Genomic DNA, 15,286 nt, shown 5'->3' with positions numbered 1-15,286 from the left:
ATTTTTTTGCATGTGGATATCTAGTATTCCTAGCACTGTTTATTGAAATGACTATCCTGTAGCACCTGGATGGCTCAGTTGGTTAAGAGTCTGAGTTTGGCTCAGGTTATGATCTCGTGATTCGTGGGTTTGAGCCCTGCATTGGGCTCTGCTGACAGGTCAGAGCCTGGAGCCTGCTTTGGATTCTGTCCCTCTCTGTCCCTCCCCTGCTCATGCTCTGTCTCTCTCTCAAAATAAACATTTAAAAAAAAAAAAAAGTATTCTTATGCCGTTAAATGGTCTTGGCACCTTTGGCAGAAATCATTTGGCCATATATTGCGTGGATTTATTTCTGGGCTTTCTATTCTGTTCATTTGTCTGTATGTCTCTTTATGCCAGTACCACACTGTATTACTGTACAGTGATTACTGTAGCTTTGTAGTAAGTTTTGAAATCAGGAAGTGTGAATTCTCCAGTTTTGTTTCTCATTTTCAAATTGTTTTAGCTATTTGGGGTCTTTAGAGATCCCATATGAATTTTAGGGTAGCCATTTCTATTTTGCCAAAAAACATCATTGGGATTTTGGTGGGGATTGCATTGAATTTGTAAATTACTTAGGGTAATAATATTCACATTTTAACAATATTAAATCTTTGAATCTAGAACATGGGATGAGTTTTCATTTATGTCTTAATTTCTTTCAACAGTGTTTTGCAGTTTTAATTGTACAAGTTTTTCACTTCCTTGGTTATGTTAGTCATTCGGTTTTGTTTTTTTTTTTTTTTTTTTTTTGATGCTATTGTAAATAGAATTATTTCATTATTTCCTTAACAGATTCTTCATGTACAGAAATGCAACTGAATTTTATGTGTTGACTTTGTATCCTGCTATTTTGCTGAATTCATTTATTTTGTGTGTGTGTGTTTTCTATGCAAGATTATTATCATCTGCAAACAGATAATTTTACTTTTTTGCCAATTTGAATACTTACTCCTTTTTCTTGCCTAGTTCTTTTATTTTATTTTTTTAATTTGAGCGTGAGAGAGAAAGTGTGAGTGTATGTGAGCAGGGGAGAGGGGCAGAAGGAGAGAGAGAGAATCTTAAGCAGGCTCCACACTCAGTGCTGAGCCTGATGCAGGTGTGGATCCCATGACATTGGAATCATGACCTGAACTGAAATCAAGAGTCACATGCTCAACCCACTGAGCCACCCATGCACTTCTTGCCTAGTTGTTATGATGAGAACTTCTAGTACTTTGTTGAATAGGAGTGGGCATCCTTGCCTTTTTCTGTATCTTAGCCGAAAGGCTTTCAGTTTTTCACTGTTGAATGTGATATTTGCTGTGTGTTTTTTGTATATGGCTTTTTTTTTTGAGGTAGTTTCCTTCTAGTCCTGTTTTGTTAGGTGTTTTTATCATGGAAGGGTATTGAATTTTGTCAGATGCTTTTTCTGTATCTAGACGATCATGTGGTTTTTTCCTTTATTGTGTTTATGTGATGTACACATGGTTGACTTTTGTATGTTGAACCATTCATGCATTTCAGAAATGAATCCCTTTGGTCATAGTGTATAATCCTTTTAATATGCTGCTAATAAATTCTGTTTGTTAGGTTTTTTTTTTAATGTTTATTTTTGAGAGACAGAGACAGAGAGAGACAGTGTGAGTGAGGGAGGGGCAGAGAGAGAGAGAAAGACACAGAATCTGAAGAGGCTCTAGGCTTTGAGCTGTCAGCACAGAGCCAGATGCAGGGCTCAAACTCACAAGCCGTGAGATCATGACCTGAGCTGAAGTCGGACCCTTAACCGACTGAGCCACTCAGGCGCCCCGAGTTTGTTAGTATTTTGTTGAGAATTACTACATCAGTGGTCATAAGGGATATTAGTCTATAATTTTCTTTCTTTCTTTTTAATGTTTATTTACTTTTGTGAGAGAGAGTGGGGAAGGGTCAGAGAGAGACAGAGATACAGAATCTGAAGCAGGCTCCAGGTTCTGAGCTGTCAGCACAGAGTCCAACACGGGGCTCAAACTCATGAACCGTGAGATCATGACCTGAGCCAAAGTCAGACGCTTAACTGACTGAGCCACCTAGGCGCTCTAGTTTTCTTGTAGTGTCTTTGTCTGGCTTTGATATCAGGGTAATGCTGGCCTTATAGAATGAGTTGAGAGGTGTTCCTTCCTCTTCAAATTTTTGGGAAAATTTAAAAAAGATTGGTGTTACTCTAAATGTTTTGTTAAGATTCACTAGTGAAGCCATCATGTCCAGGGCTGTTCTTTGTTGGGAGTTTTTTTTTTTTTTTTTTTTTTTAATTGATTCAGTCTCCTGACTAGACAGATCTGTTCAGATTTTCTACACTTTATGGTTTATTCTTGGTAGGTTTTGTGTTTCCAGAACTTTGTCCATTTCATCTAGATTATCTAATTTGTTGGCATATGATTGTTCAAAGTACTCTTATAATCCTTTTTATTTCTGTAGAATTGGTAGCAATGTCTCCACTTTTATTTCTGATTTTAGTGGTTTGAGTCTTCTGTTTTTTTCTCAGACCATTTATCTAAATAAAGGTTTAACTTTTTTGATCTTCTCAAAGAGCCAACTTCTAGTTTTATTAATTTTTCTCTATTATGTTTTCTGTTTTGTTTATCTCTGCTCTAATCTTTGGTATTTCCTTTCTTCTTGCTTTGGCTTTAGTTTGTTCTTTTTTCTAGTTGCTCAAGTTATAAGGTTAGTTTGTTAATTTGAGATCTTTATTGTTTTTTAAATGTCAGTGCTCATAGCTATAAATTTCTCCTTTAGCACTGCTTTTGCTACATCCCATAAATTTAAAAATTATTTTTTTAATGTTTTATTTTATTTTTGAGAGGGAGAGACAGAGTGCGATTAGGGGAGGGGCAGAGAGAGAGAGGGAGACACAGAATCGAAAGTAGGCTCCAGGCTCCGAGCGGTAGGCATGGAGCCCAGTGTGGGGCCTGAATTCACGAGCCGTGAGATCATGATCTTAAGTCAGACGCTTAACCAACTGAGCCACCCAGGTGCCCCCATCCCATAACTTTTGATAGTTGTGTTTTTGTTTTCATTCATCCCTAAGTATTTTCCAGTTTCCCCTTTGATTTCTTCTTTGATCCATTGGTTGTTTAAAAGTGCTGTTTAGAGGCGCCTGGGTGGCACAGGCAGTTAAGCATCTGACTCTTGGTTTTGGCTCAGGTCATGATCTCACGGTTTGTGGGTTTGAGCCCCCCATTGGGCTACGTGCTGGCAGGGCGGAGCCTGCTTGGGATTCTCTGTTTCCCTCTCTCTTTGCCCCTCCCCTGCTTGAGCTCTCTTTTTCTCTCTTAAATAAATAAATAAATAAATAAATAAATAAATAAATAAATAAATAAATAAATAAATAAATATTTTTAAAAAGTGCTGTTTAATTTCCACAATTTTGTGAATTTTCCAGTTTTCCTTTTGTTACTGATTTCTAACTTCATTCTGTTGTGGTCAAAAAAGTTAATTTGTATGGTATCTGTCTTTTAAAAATCTATTGAGACTTAATTTGTGGCCTCACATATGGTCTATCCTGGTAATTGCCCTATGTGTACTTGAGAAGAATGTTTATAGTGTTGTTGGGTAGAGTGTTCATATATGTCTGTTAGAGCTAGTTGGTTTATTTTTTAAGTTCTCTGTTTATCTTTTGTTGGCTTGTTCTGTCCATTGTTGTGGGTAGGTATTGAAGTCTGCACCTATTAGTATAAAACTGTCTTATTTCTTCCTTCAATTCTGTAGGTTTTGCTTCCTGTATTTTGATGGTCTTTTATTGGGTGTGTAAATGTTTATAATAGTTATAGTTGTTGTATTGAGCCTATTAGTAATATATGCTCTTTTCTCTTGAAACCTTTTTTATTTTTTTTTTGAAAACTTTTTTGGTTTTAAAGTGTATTTGTTTTATATTAGTGTAGCCACCCTTGGGGGTGCCTGGGTAGCTCAGTTAGTTAAGTGTCCTACTCTCAGTTCTGGCTCAGGTCATGATATCACGGTTTGTGAGTTCGAGCTCTGTGTTGGGCTCCAAGCTGGTAGTATGGAGCCTGCTTGGGATTCTCTGTTTGCTCCTCCCCCACTCACACACCCATGCAGTCTCTCTCTCTCTTTCTCTAAATAAATAAATAAACTTAAAAAAAGTTAGAAACTTAAAAAAAAAAAGTATACCACTAGCCACCCTTGCTGTCTCTTGGGTACTGTTTGCATGGTGTATTTTTTTCCCTCCTCCTATTTTCAAGTTTGGGTCTTAGGATCTCAGTTGCTTGTAGAGAGCGTATATATAGTTGGACATATGCTTTTATGCATTTTGACAAAAATTTAATCTATTTACACTTAAAAGTAATTATAAATGATATCATTATGCTTATGCTATTTGTTTTCTATATGCCTTATAGTTTTTTGTCCCTCATTTCTTACATTACTGTCTTCTTTTAGGTGATTTTTCCATAGTGAAAATTTTAAATTCTTTTCTCATTTCCTTTTGTGTGTATTTTATGGCTATTTTCTTTGTGGTTCTCATGAAGATTACATTTAACATCATAAAGTTATACTAATTTGAATTTATATTGGTTTAACTTCAGTAACATAACATACAAAAAAACTCCTCCTTTTAGCTGTGTCCCCACATCTTTTGATTGGTGGCTGTCACAAAGTTGTATTTTTAAGCATTGCATGCCCGCAGAACATAAACTAATAATCCTTTTAGATGCATTAGGCTCTTAAATTATATAGAAATTAAGATTTGAATTACAAACCAAAGTTACAGTAATAACTAGCTTTTACACTAATAATTGTGTTTTTTCCCTTAAAATGTATTAAGTCTCTTAAATCATGTAGGAAACAAAGGCACAGTTATAGACTTTTTTTTTTTTTTTGAATTTTTTACAATGTTACTTATTTTGAGAGAGAGAGTGAGCCCCCTTCATGGGGCTCAAACTCATGAACCGTGAGATCATGACCTGAGCTGAAATTAAGAGTCGGGAGCTCAACCGTGAGATCATGACCTGAGCTGAAATTAAGAGTCGGGAGCTCAACCAACTGAGCCACCCAGACTCCCCTAAGGGAGTTATTTTAAAGTCTTTGTGTAGTAGATCTGCCATCAGGTCTTTTCCAGGGGCATTTTTTGTTGATTTATTTTTTTTCCTTATGGGCCATACTTTCCTGTTTCTTTAAATGCTTTGTGATTTTTTTGTTGAATGCTGGCCATTTGAATCTAATAATGTGGTAACTCTAGAATCAGATTCCCAGGGTTTTCTGTTTTTGTTATTGTTTTTGGATGTGGAGTGGATTTGATTTTGTATGGTGTCACTGATGAGGATCAGCCTGAGGTGTAAACTTAAGGTATTCTCACTTCTTTTCTGATCCTTTCCCTGGGAATGTGTGGTCCAAGTTTTCTAATGTCCTGATCTTTAATGTCTGGCTCCCCAAAGGGGAAAAAAGCAAAAAATGAAGAGGAGAAAGGATGCAGGTGCTTCAGATCTCCTGGAAGTTACTTTAGCCAGAGGGGGAGGAGCTTGCAACAGTGGAGGGAGGCACAACAACAGTGGCTGCCTGCCTCTTGGTCTGTACCTCTGTGATCAGAAGCTGCAATCGGGTCAAAGCACAGAGCTTGATATTTGTAGGATAGTCTTTTGCTGGTACTGGCTTCCCCAAAGTGTGTGCAGGCTATTCCAGGAGCAGGTGCACAACTGCCTTCATTGTGGCTGGGGTAGGAGATGGGTAGTTGCTGATGTGCTGAGAGATGAAACTCATATAAGTTAACCTCAATTTACTGTCCAAGGCTTGCCCCAAAAGTTGCAAGCCTTCAACGGACTCCAGAATAGTTACATCAGACAGATTCTGCCAGTCCAATTGTTTTCTAGGTGGGGAGACAGATTCCTGGTGCTTTCTACTCTTGACATTTTCCCAGAATCCTCCTCTTTTTTTTTTTTTTCTTTTTTTATGGCTAAGCATAATTTCATTGTATGTAAGTACCACATTTGCTTATCCATTCACCCATCGATGGATGGACACTTGGGCTGCTTCCCTATCTTGGCAGTTGTGAATAGTGCTGCAGTGAACATGGGAGTAAAGAGATCTCTTTGAGATCTGTTTGTATGACTCTTGATTGAAAGTTTTTAAAATCTGACTTCTAGTGGTTATAATTATTGATCTCAGAGTAGCCAACTGCCTGTGCAGTATCTGAAACTTCCAGTGTTGCAGCAAGCACAGTCTTCTTATTTTAGGTTGTGCTTATTTGTTTTTGTTTTCCATTTTATAAATTTCCTGAAGTGAAGAGATGTCATCTGCTTCATTCTAGGCATGCCAGGCTGCCAAGAAAACAAAAGCAGATGATCGAGGAACAGATGAAAACACTTCGGAGCAGACAATTCTCAATATGATTTCCCAGAGCTCTTCAGACACAACTATCGCAGGTTTAATGAGCATGTCAACTTCTTCTACCACAAGTTCAGTGCCTTCCCTTCCAGCCACTGAAGAGTCATCCAGCAACTTAAGCAATGTGGAGATGTTGCAGGGCGAACGTTGGCTGTCCTCCCAACCCCCTTTTAAACTGGAACCTGCTCAGGGTCATCGGACTAGTGAGAATTTAGCACTTATAGGAGTTGATCATTCTTTGCAACAGGATGGTTCGAATACATTTATTTCCCAGAAGCAAAATAGTAAGAGTGTGCCATCAGCTAAAGTGTCTCTGAAAGAATACCGTGCAAAGCATGCAGAAGAGTTGGCTGCCCAAAAGAGGCAATTAGAGAACATGGAGGCCAATGTGAAGTCACAGTATGCATATGCTGCCCAGAATCTCCTGTCACACCATGATAGCCATTCTTCGGTCATTCTGAAAATGCCCGTAGAGGGCTCAGAAAACCCTGAGCGGCCTTTTCTGGAAAAAGCTGACAAAGCAGCTCTCAAAATGAGAATCCCAGTGGCAAGTGGAGATAAAGCTGCCTCTTCAAAACCAGAGGAGATAAAAATGCGCATTAAAGTCCATGCTGCAGCTGACAAGCACAATTCTGTAGAGGACAGTGTCACAAAGAGCCGAGAGCACAAAGAAAAGCACAAGACCCACCCATCTAATCATCATCATCATCATAATCACCACTCACACAAGCACTCTCACTCACAGCTTCCAGCTGGTACTGGGAACAAACGTCCAGGTGATCCAAAACATAGTAGCCAGACAAGCACCTTAGCACACAAACCCTATAGCTTGTCTAGTTCTTTCTCCTCTTCCAGTTCTACTCGTAAAAGGGGCCCCTCTGAAGAGACTGGAGGGGCAGTGTTTGATCATCCAGCCAAGATTGCCAAGAGTACTAAATCCTCTTCCATAAATTTCCCCTTCCCTCCTCTTCCTACAATGGCCCAGTTGCCTGGGCATAGCTCAGACACAAGTGGCCTTCCCTTTACACAGCCTAGCTGTAAAACTCGAGTTCCTCATATGAAACTGGACAAAGGGCCCACTGGGGCCAATGGTCACAACACAACCCAGACAATAGACTATCAAGATACTGTGAATATGCTTCACTCCCTTCTCAGTGCCCAAGGTGTGCAGCCCACTCAGCCCCCTGCATTTGAATTTGTTCATTCTTATGGTGAATATCTGAATCCACGGGGTGGTGGAATGTCCTCCAGGTCTGGCAATACAGACAAACCCCGGCTCCCACCTCTACCATCAGAACCTCCTCCACCACTTCCACCCCTTCCTAAGTAAAGAAAAAGAAGAGGAGAAAAAAAAACTTCCATAAAAACAACTTTTTTTTTTTTTTTTTTTAACTACTGATTCTGGACTAAGGAAATTACTTCCCTCATGAAATACGTCACCCTTCTTGGACTAGGGAATAAATGAATATTGACATGCAGGTGGGAGGGTGGTAGAGGGGCTTGGTTGTTATATCTACTGCCTCAGAAATTTAACTATTTTATTATAGTTTTTACTGGTATTAGAGAGGTGAGAATGTGTTAAGCTGTGAAGGATTAAGAGTACTTTCTCTGTTCTTGGCCTCTCCACCTCCTAATTAGATCGATTAGAGTTGATGTCTTCCCTCTTCTTGCCAGGACTGAAATATGGAGGGTTGGTTTTATCAAACAGTTGTGGATCCTTTTGGTGTTTAATATTATCAGAAGAGAGGAAGTATTTAAACGTCAAAATCTTTTAAGAGACTTTTAAAAATAATTTAAAGAAAGTAAGTTATCTGTTTAGTTTTTTTTATATCATTGGGGAGGGGATAGGGATTTTGCTGTGTGTATGAGATACATAGCAATGACTCCTGGGGGGTGGGATTGGAGGGTGGGGGGGATGTAGGGGGGATGGGAGGGTAGGCTTTGGCCTTGAGTTCTGATAGGCTCCGGCCACTTGAAGTGTTGAGACCTTTAAGTGTGTATGTAAGTGTGGGTATGTGCGTTTTTAAGTATGTGTGTTTAAAAATCATGTTTTATCTTTCCCTCCCTGTCCCTCACCATTTTCACTTCCCAACAGTCTACTAGAGAGAACACGGTGTGGCCTTTAGAACATAAAGGAAGGAAGAGGCATGTGTTTAACATGGTATTTTCCCATTTCTTTATGTTGTAATTGACTGGTAGCCTTCTAAATTCTAGTTTGGGCAAGTGTAGCCGGTGGCCTGACTCTGGACTCCATTATAAAAACTTTTACCCCCTTTTTCCTTTTGATGCAGAACAAAGGTGGGGTTGCGGAAGAAGGATTGGAGAGCAAGGCTGGCTTCTGCCCTACAGAATTGGGTGTGTCTTTTTTTCAAGTTGGGCTTTGGGAAAGTGTTCAAGTGAGAGCAGTCTCAGGGTCTCTGAAGGGAAGGGGGATGTGCTGTATATCCTGCCTATGAAAGCCCAGACCATATATGAGAATAGTTCTGGGAGAAGCCATGGAGCTAGAGGATACTGAAAACAATGAAATTGTGATTGGGTATTTTTAGGATATTGTGTTTTAAATTACATTATGAATGTAAGACTTGCTTTTTATCTGTATATCTAAAGGGAAACAGCTGCATCCTTAATTTTTGCAAACCTATATGACTTCAGAGATTAGAGCATGTGAATTTAACAGTACTGGTGTCATGAGGGTGAGCAAGCCTAGCCCACAGGTACAGATCGTTCATCTTTGGTGGCTTTAGCTTCTAGGCAGAGGTTTTTCAGGTTTCGAAGAATTTAAAAAAAAAAAATGGATTAGGAGTCCTATTCTTATGGGTGTTTGACTATCCCAGATTTCAGGATAAGTGGTATTCAGGATCCTAGCACTCAGCACTTTTGCTGAGGAAAAAAATTTTTCAAGGGGCTAGAAAGCATTCTAAGCCAAGTTGTGTAACTGAAAATGCCACCAAGCCACATATCATTTGATGTGATAGTCTTTGGTCTTCATGGTATTTCTTGCTATGGAAAAGATGATGCAATTTGAATTTGTCTTCTTGTTTTTAACGCAGCTTCCTTTACCAAATATTCTTTATAGAGAAATTGAATATTTTTCATTGGAAGTCATAGGGAGACAGGAGTTGTACATGTGCTGCTGCTTGCCAGGAACAGGTTGGGGAGAAAACCGAGGCAATTGGAATTGTTGATGCACTGGCCTAATGTAGGAAGGAATTTGTACAGTAAACTTTAAGGTGAATTAGTGTCCTGTATCTCTGCATATTTGAACTGTCTAGAGTGCCTGCCATTGCTGTGTAAAATGAGCTCTCTGCTGATCTATAAACCAGTAATACTTTTGACTTGGAATGTTACTTCGTTTTTACAGATGGCATTTTCCTCTTTCTCCTTGATATTTTCTGTGTTGTGCTATGTAATTGGTAGATTTATGATGTGCTTACTAAATCTAGGCTATTTGTTTAGATTTTGTTTGGTGGAGTCTGCTCTCCTTCCTGACCTTCCCAAAAGTTTATTTAGTTTGGATTTGTGTCTTGGTGGAATTGATCACTGATTTGATTATGAAAATACCTTTTACAGTGTTCAGTTTTTCTCATCAAATGCCACATATTTTCTAATCATATGCACTCCCTTCACCACAGAGGCATACATATCCGTTTGGCCTCCGCGCCGTTCTCCATGGCAGTCTGTAGTTAGTTCCTTAGACTAACTACTGTGTGTATGTCAGGAGTAAACTAGAAAAAGTGCTTTTTAGAGCCTGAGGGCTGCTTTCTGCTGTGTAGTCTGGCGTTTGCACTAGTAGATCATTGCTGATATAGGTCAGTTTAAAGACTTCTATATTACTGCCTCCTGATACTGTTTTAAGATACCAACAGTGTTTGCTTTTAGATCTGTCCATATGTCATGAATGTCCTATGTGCTCTGCATGAAGCTGCTGGATTTGGGTTAGCAGATGTGCCTGTCAGCTAGCATGCATATTGTTCAAATTAACATAGACTTAGGCTTCAAAGGGTAGTGTGGTTTCTAAACTCTGTGTTTTCTCTATGCTCACACCTTCAAAGGGTGAGAATGGGATTTATACATCCAAAGTTAGTCTAGTTAAACATGGGTTTTTTTTCTCCTTTTAACCTAGACTATGAAAAGGATAAGTGGTGGTAAGCAGGCCCGGAGCTTCAAGTTCTATAAATCTCATTACTAAAACCTTGCTTGACTCTCGTGTTGGCAAAAACAAACACCTGTGGAATGTCCTTAGGGCTTTTAATCAGATACCTGTGTTGCTGTTGACTGAACTCTAGTGAAGCATTAATTTAAAGCTAAATTGGTCTTCTGCAATATCAGTTATGCTTTTTGGGTTTAGAAAATACGTAGGACTTAATCTAAGTTTCTCACTCATGAATCAATGTGTTTCAATATCTGAGACTCTCAGTTTCTTCTTTTTTTTTTTTTAAACGATTTTAGTATTTTGATTCAATATATCCTTTGTCATAGTTATGTATTATTGGCTTCACCAGGGTTGATAGAAAAAAAAATTAAAATCTCCAGTTGGAAACAGCAATGGATTAGGGTATAGAAATAAAATCATGGTAACATCAGTGCTTGATTTCCTTAAACTTTTGCTACCTAATTCCCCGTATTGAAAATGTATACCCCTCATACTATGCTTCTGGACAAAGGCAATTAGAGGGATCTTATCCCAGTATGGTAGGATTTTGTGTTTCCCACAGAAACACAGGGACTGTGGGAACTTGGGAACAAGTCACTTCTTTAAAAGGATTATTCTTTGTTGGTAAGTTCTTTTGATATTAATGGTAGGAAAAGGGATATTCTAGAACATCTTGAAGTTGGATACAAATGTTATTCTCTTGGGTTTAGGAGAATTTAAGCAGTCTATGCAGCCCCTCACATGGTGAGAAATAAGCCCTCCGCAGTCCCACTAAGCTTTCAGTGACTTCAATACCTCCCCAGATTTCCCATGTTGCTGCTTTTTAACACCCAGCTTTTAACTGAGTTTTGCTCCTGATGGTTTAAGAGATGTTCATGTTCTATCAGAATATCAAGTTTTATTTTGTCGTTTTATCCCTCTGTGGGTGTGAGTTTGAAACAAGCATGGTACTGCAATCCTACCTGATAGAGTGGCCTGGAGTGAGAATTATTTTCTAAGTGGGAGACCCTTCCATTTTAATGTTTCTAAAGTTTTTAATATGAACTTGGCATTGGAAAAGGGAGGGAAAGAAAATGAATGTTTACTAAAAAGCAGTGTCTGCTCTTCCCCTTTGTGAGTGCATATTTATGGTTGAATTAAAAGAAGAGAAAGACTTGGGTTTTTCGTTGCCACGTTAAGCGTGGAGAGGGATGCTTGACAGCATGCTAATTGAAGCCAGAGCAAGTATGTCTCCATCAGGTTATCAGGAACTCTTCAGTCGAATGCTGAGGAACTGATTAGTGATTGATCACATTGGAAATCGTTGTAAGATGGAAGTGCTGTCTGGGTTAAGCACCCAAAGAAAAGAATGCGGCAGCCTAACTTAGTGTTAACCTAGGTTTCTGGATTTGAAACTGACCTTTCCTTATCCTGTTCCACACACCTGAAACTCCGTTTTCTTATCAGACCAAAGAGCAAAGAAGAAAAAAAAAGTAAAATACTTTACCAATCTATGTCACTCAGGTACAATTTTGTGGTAATATTTTTGTCTGTTTTCTTTGTATTGCTCTTAAGAGTCCTTTCTCAGCATACTATTCTGCTGTTGCCTCTGTCCTCCTTGGGGCACCTCAGTTCTGGATGCTACCCCTGGGATCTCTACTGTTGTTATGTGATTGATAGGATGTAAGTGACCATTACAGTAAGGGCTCTTTGTAAAAAAATTCAAAACATTTTTAAAAAATTTAAAAAAGGATGTTGTATACATTTTATAGTCTGGCTATCAGTTTGATATCTTGCTGTCAAGTATGTTTCTCAATATGTATTTATCCATCCCATCAATAAATGTTAATGATAAAACACTTATCTGATTGTTGTTTATGTGTCCTAAGTCTTCAAATTAGTCTTTAACTGTCACCTTATTGTTATGATTACAGTTTTTAGTTTTGGTAGTAGTATGTACTTTCTGACTACACAGGATCCTGTGTGAATTGAGTCCATTGGAAGGACCTAAGATCTGGTGGTCACAGTGAACCCGGTAGTATGGTAGTATGATGTAGTCAGAGGGGGAAAAAACCCTCACTCAATAAAGTATTTTTGGTGGTGCTTGGAAAAATTGATAGTGAATATTCTTTCTGGGACATGTAAAACCACACATATGTAAATTACACATTTAAAGGGAAAGGATTTTATGCTAAAATACTCCCAAATTATAACAAAGTTAGCGGAAGCTATAGTTTAAAAACTAAAAGGCGGGGCCTCCTGGGTGGCTCAGGCTGTTAAACATTGGACTCTTGATTTTGGCTCAGGTCATGATCTCACGGTTTGGGAGTTCAAGCCCCGACTTGGGCTCCACACTGACAGTGGAGAGCCTGTTTGGGACCCTCTCTCTGCCCCTCCCCCACTCACACACACTCTCTCTCTCTCTCTCTCTCTCTCAAAAATAAGTAAACTCTACAAGGAAAAAAGATCAATTTAACAGAATGATGTACACTTCTGAAAAAAAAATCACTTGAGTTCTGGTCATCCTTCCATTTTCTAAAATAAGACAACTTAGGATTTTTGTTTGCTGTACTTCTCCTAAAACTTTCGTGGGAATTGCTGACATTTTAAGAATTCTGGTCTGGTTTGAGTGGAAGAGAAGAGAAATAATGTAAGGATGGATGATACTACAAAATCATAAGTTCAGTGATTTCTCTTTGTTAGAGTTACTATCAACTGTCATCCTTGGGAATAGATGAGGTATAAATCAATATAAAGGTGGTGTGCAACTGGATCCCCATTCATAGGGCTTGTTAAACTAATTGATAGAATTAGGTTTCATCTTCTAATGTTTATGTGATGATGGTTTCCATGACACTTGATAGCTGAATAAGAATGGCTTGATCTCTATCATTCATTGTTCTGAGGAAAGTTTGAAGCCCCTTCTGTGGATTGCATTTACTGTATAAGAGGCATGTGTTCACTGCAATCTGTAGCTCTGGGGCCTATTTCTGAACTCGTGGTTTATGTCACCTGTCATATGCGTGCTACCTTTTTGCACCTTTTCTTCATTTCACATAACACAAAACCAACAGGTAATCAAAAAGCCACAGCGATAAAAGCAAGTTAAAATTGAATACTAGATCAACCTTTTCTGAAGAGTAGTTTCAGGCACTTTTCTACCTTACATTTATTCCTTCATTAGAAAATAGTACCTATCAGGGGTGCCTGGGTGGCTCAGTTGGTTAAACGTCTGACTTCGGCTCGGGTCATGATCTCACAGTTTGTGGGTTCGAGCCCCGCATCGGGCTCTGTGCTGACAGCTTAGAGCCTGGAGCCTGCTTCCAATTCTGTGTCTCTCTCTCTCTGCTCCTCCCCTGCTCATGCTGTCTCTCTCTCTCTCTCTCTCCTTCAAAAATAAATAAAAACATTAAAAAAAAAAGAAAAGAAAAGAAAATAGTACCTATCAAGTGCTGTGTACTGCTTACTGATGGGGATATGGTGGTAAACCACAAACATCCTTCCCTCACAGAACTTATACATTGTAGTTGTAGGGGAAACAAATAAGTAAGTAGAACTTAGTATGTTAGATGACAAGGACTTTGGAGAATGTAAAGGGGAGAAGGAGGGATAGAGATGTTTTGTGTGTGTGTAGGTAAGGCTCTTGAAATTGGAAATAAGATGGCTAGGGAGGAAGGCCTCATGAGATTACAGTTCAGCAAAGATCTGGAAGAGGGGAGAGCAAGCCATGAGAATAGTTGGGGTAAGAACTTTACAGGATCATTCCAGGAAACAAGTGCAAAGGTTCTGAAGTGAGAATACACTGGCATGTTTGAGAAATAGCAAGGAGGCCAGTGTAGCTAATATGGACATAAGTGAGGAACAGAGAGTAGTAGGATATGTGGTTAGAGAGGCAATGGAAAGCTAGATACTATAAGGCCTTGTAAGCCATTATATAGACAGTGAAATGCACCATCGAAACGCTTTGAGCTGACAAGTGACAAGATCTGGCTTAGGTTTTAAAGTGTTCATTTGGACTGCTGTATTTAAGATGGATTGCATGAGTCAAAGCTAAAGGGGCTTTCACAATAATTAAGGTAACAGATGAGAGTGGCTCGGACTAGGTAGTGAGAAATTACGTATCTTGAAGATGGAGCCATAGGATCTGCTGTAAGGTTGGAAGAGAAGTCAAGGATGATTCCCAGTGCTTGGCCTGACCAACTGGAAGAATGGAGTTGTCATACTGAGATGAGGATGACTATAGAAAGAGGAGGAGTTTGGCATTCATTCATATTCATTCTGTCTCTGTCTCACACACATACCTTTCTCTAGGATTGGTCCCCAAAACTCCAAATTCTGAAAAACTCTCAAGAATTCATTTTTGTGGGGCACCTGATTTTGTGGGGTCTCCTGGTTCAGTCAGGAAAGCATGAGACTCTTGACCTTGGGTTCATGAGTTTGAGCCCCAAAATGAGGTTACTTAAAAAAAATTTAAAAAATTCATCTTTGCCAATTTCTCTTTACAAAGATCCTCAGGTCCACTTTAACCTATTTAATACCTAGCAGAGTGTTCAGTGGATTACAAACAGCCATCTACTTTGTTAAACAGCACAAAAAGTTTGCTAACATCTTGACCCTTCAATAATATCTGCCCTCTTACTCACTTAGAAGGAAGTGGCTCTACATAGCAACTTTTTTGCCTTTCTTGGATTTAGCAGGAAGGTTTTATTTCAACTAAGACCTATGGTAGACCTAATTAAAGTCTGCTGTATCCTTATCTAGTTCCTAAAGCCTCTTTTCATT

The 15,286-nt window shown here is 38.9% G+C and overlaps 1 protein-coding gene across 2 annotated transcripts in view; it reads left to right on the top strand.

The window, feature by feature from the left end:
- The window catches only part of CCNT1 (cyclin T1), a 44,737-nt gene extending 36,995 nt beyond the window's left edge, over positions 1–7,742 (top strand). For both annotated transcript variants that reach the window (XM_003988618.6, XM_045061735.1), the window contains exon 9: positions 6,296–7,742. In XM_003988618.6, the coding sequence (XP_003988667.3) occupies positions 6,296–7,702 (1,407 nt within the window). In that variant the 3' untranslated portion in view covers positions 7,703–7,742. The remainder of the gene's footprint in view (positions 1–6,295) is intronic.
- The last annotated feature ends 7,544 nt before the right edge of the window (positions 7,743–15,286 follow it).

Source organism: Felis catus, chromosome B4 (assembly GCF_018350175.1).
Source record: "Felis catus isolate Fca126 chromosome B4, F.catus_Fca126_mat1.0, whole genome shotgun sequence".
Lineage (NCBI taxonomy): Eukaryota > Metazoa > Chordata > Mammalia > Carnivora > Felidae > Felis > Felis catus.
The sequence above is the reverse complement of the archived record's forward strand: the minus strand, read 5'-3'. Positions and strand labels throughout refer to the sequence as shown.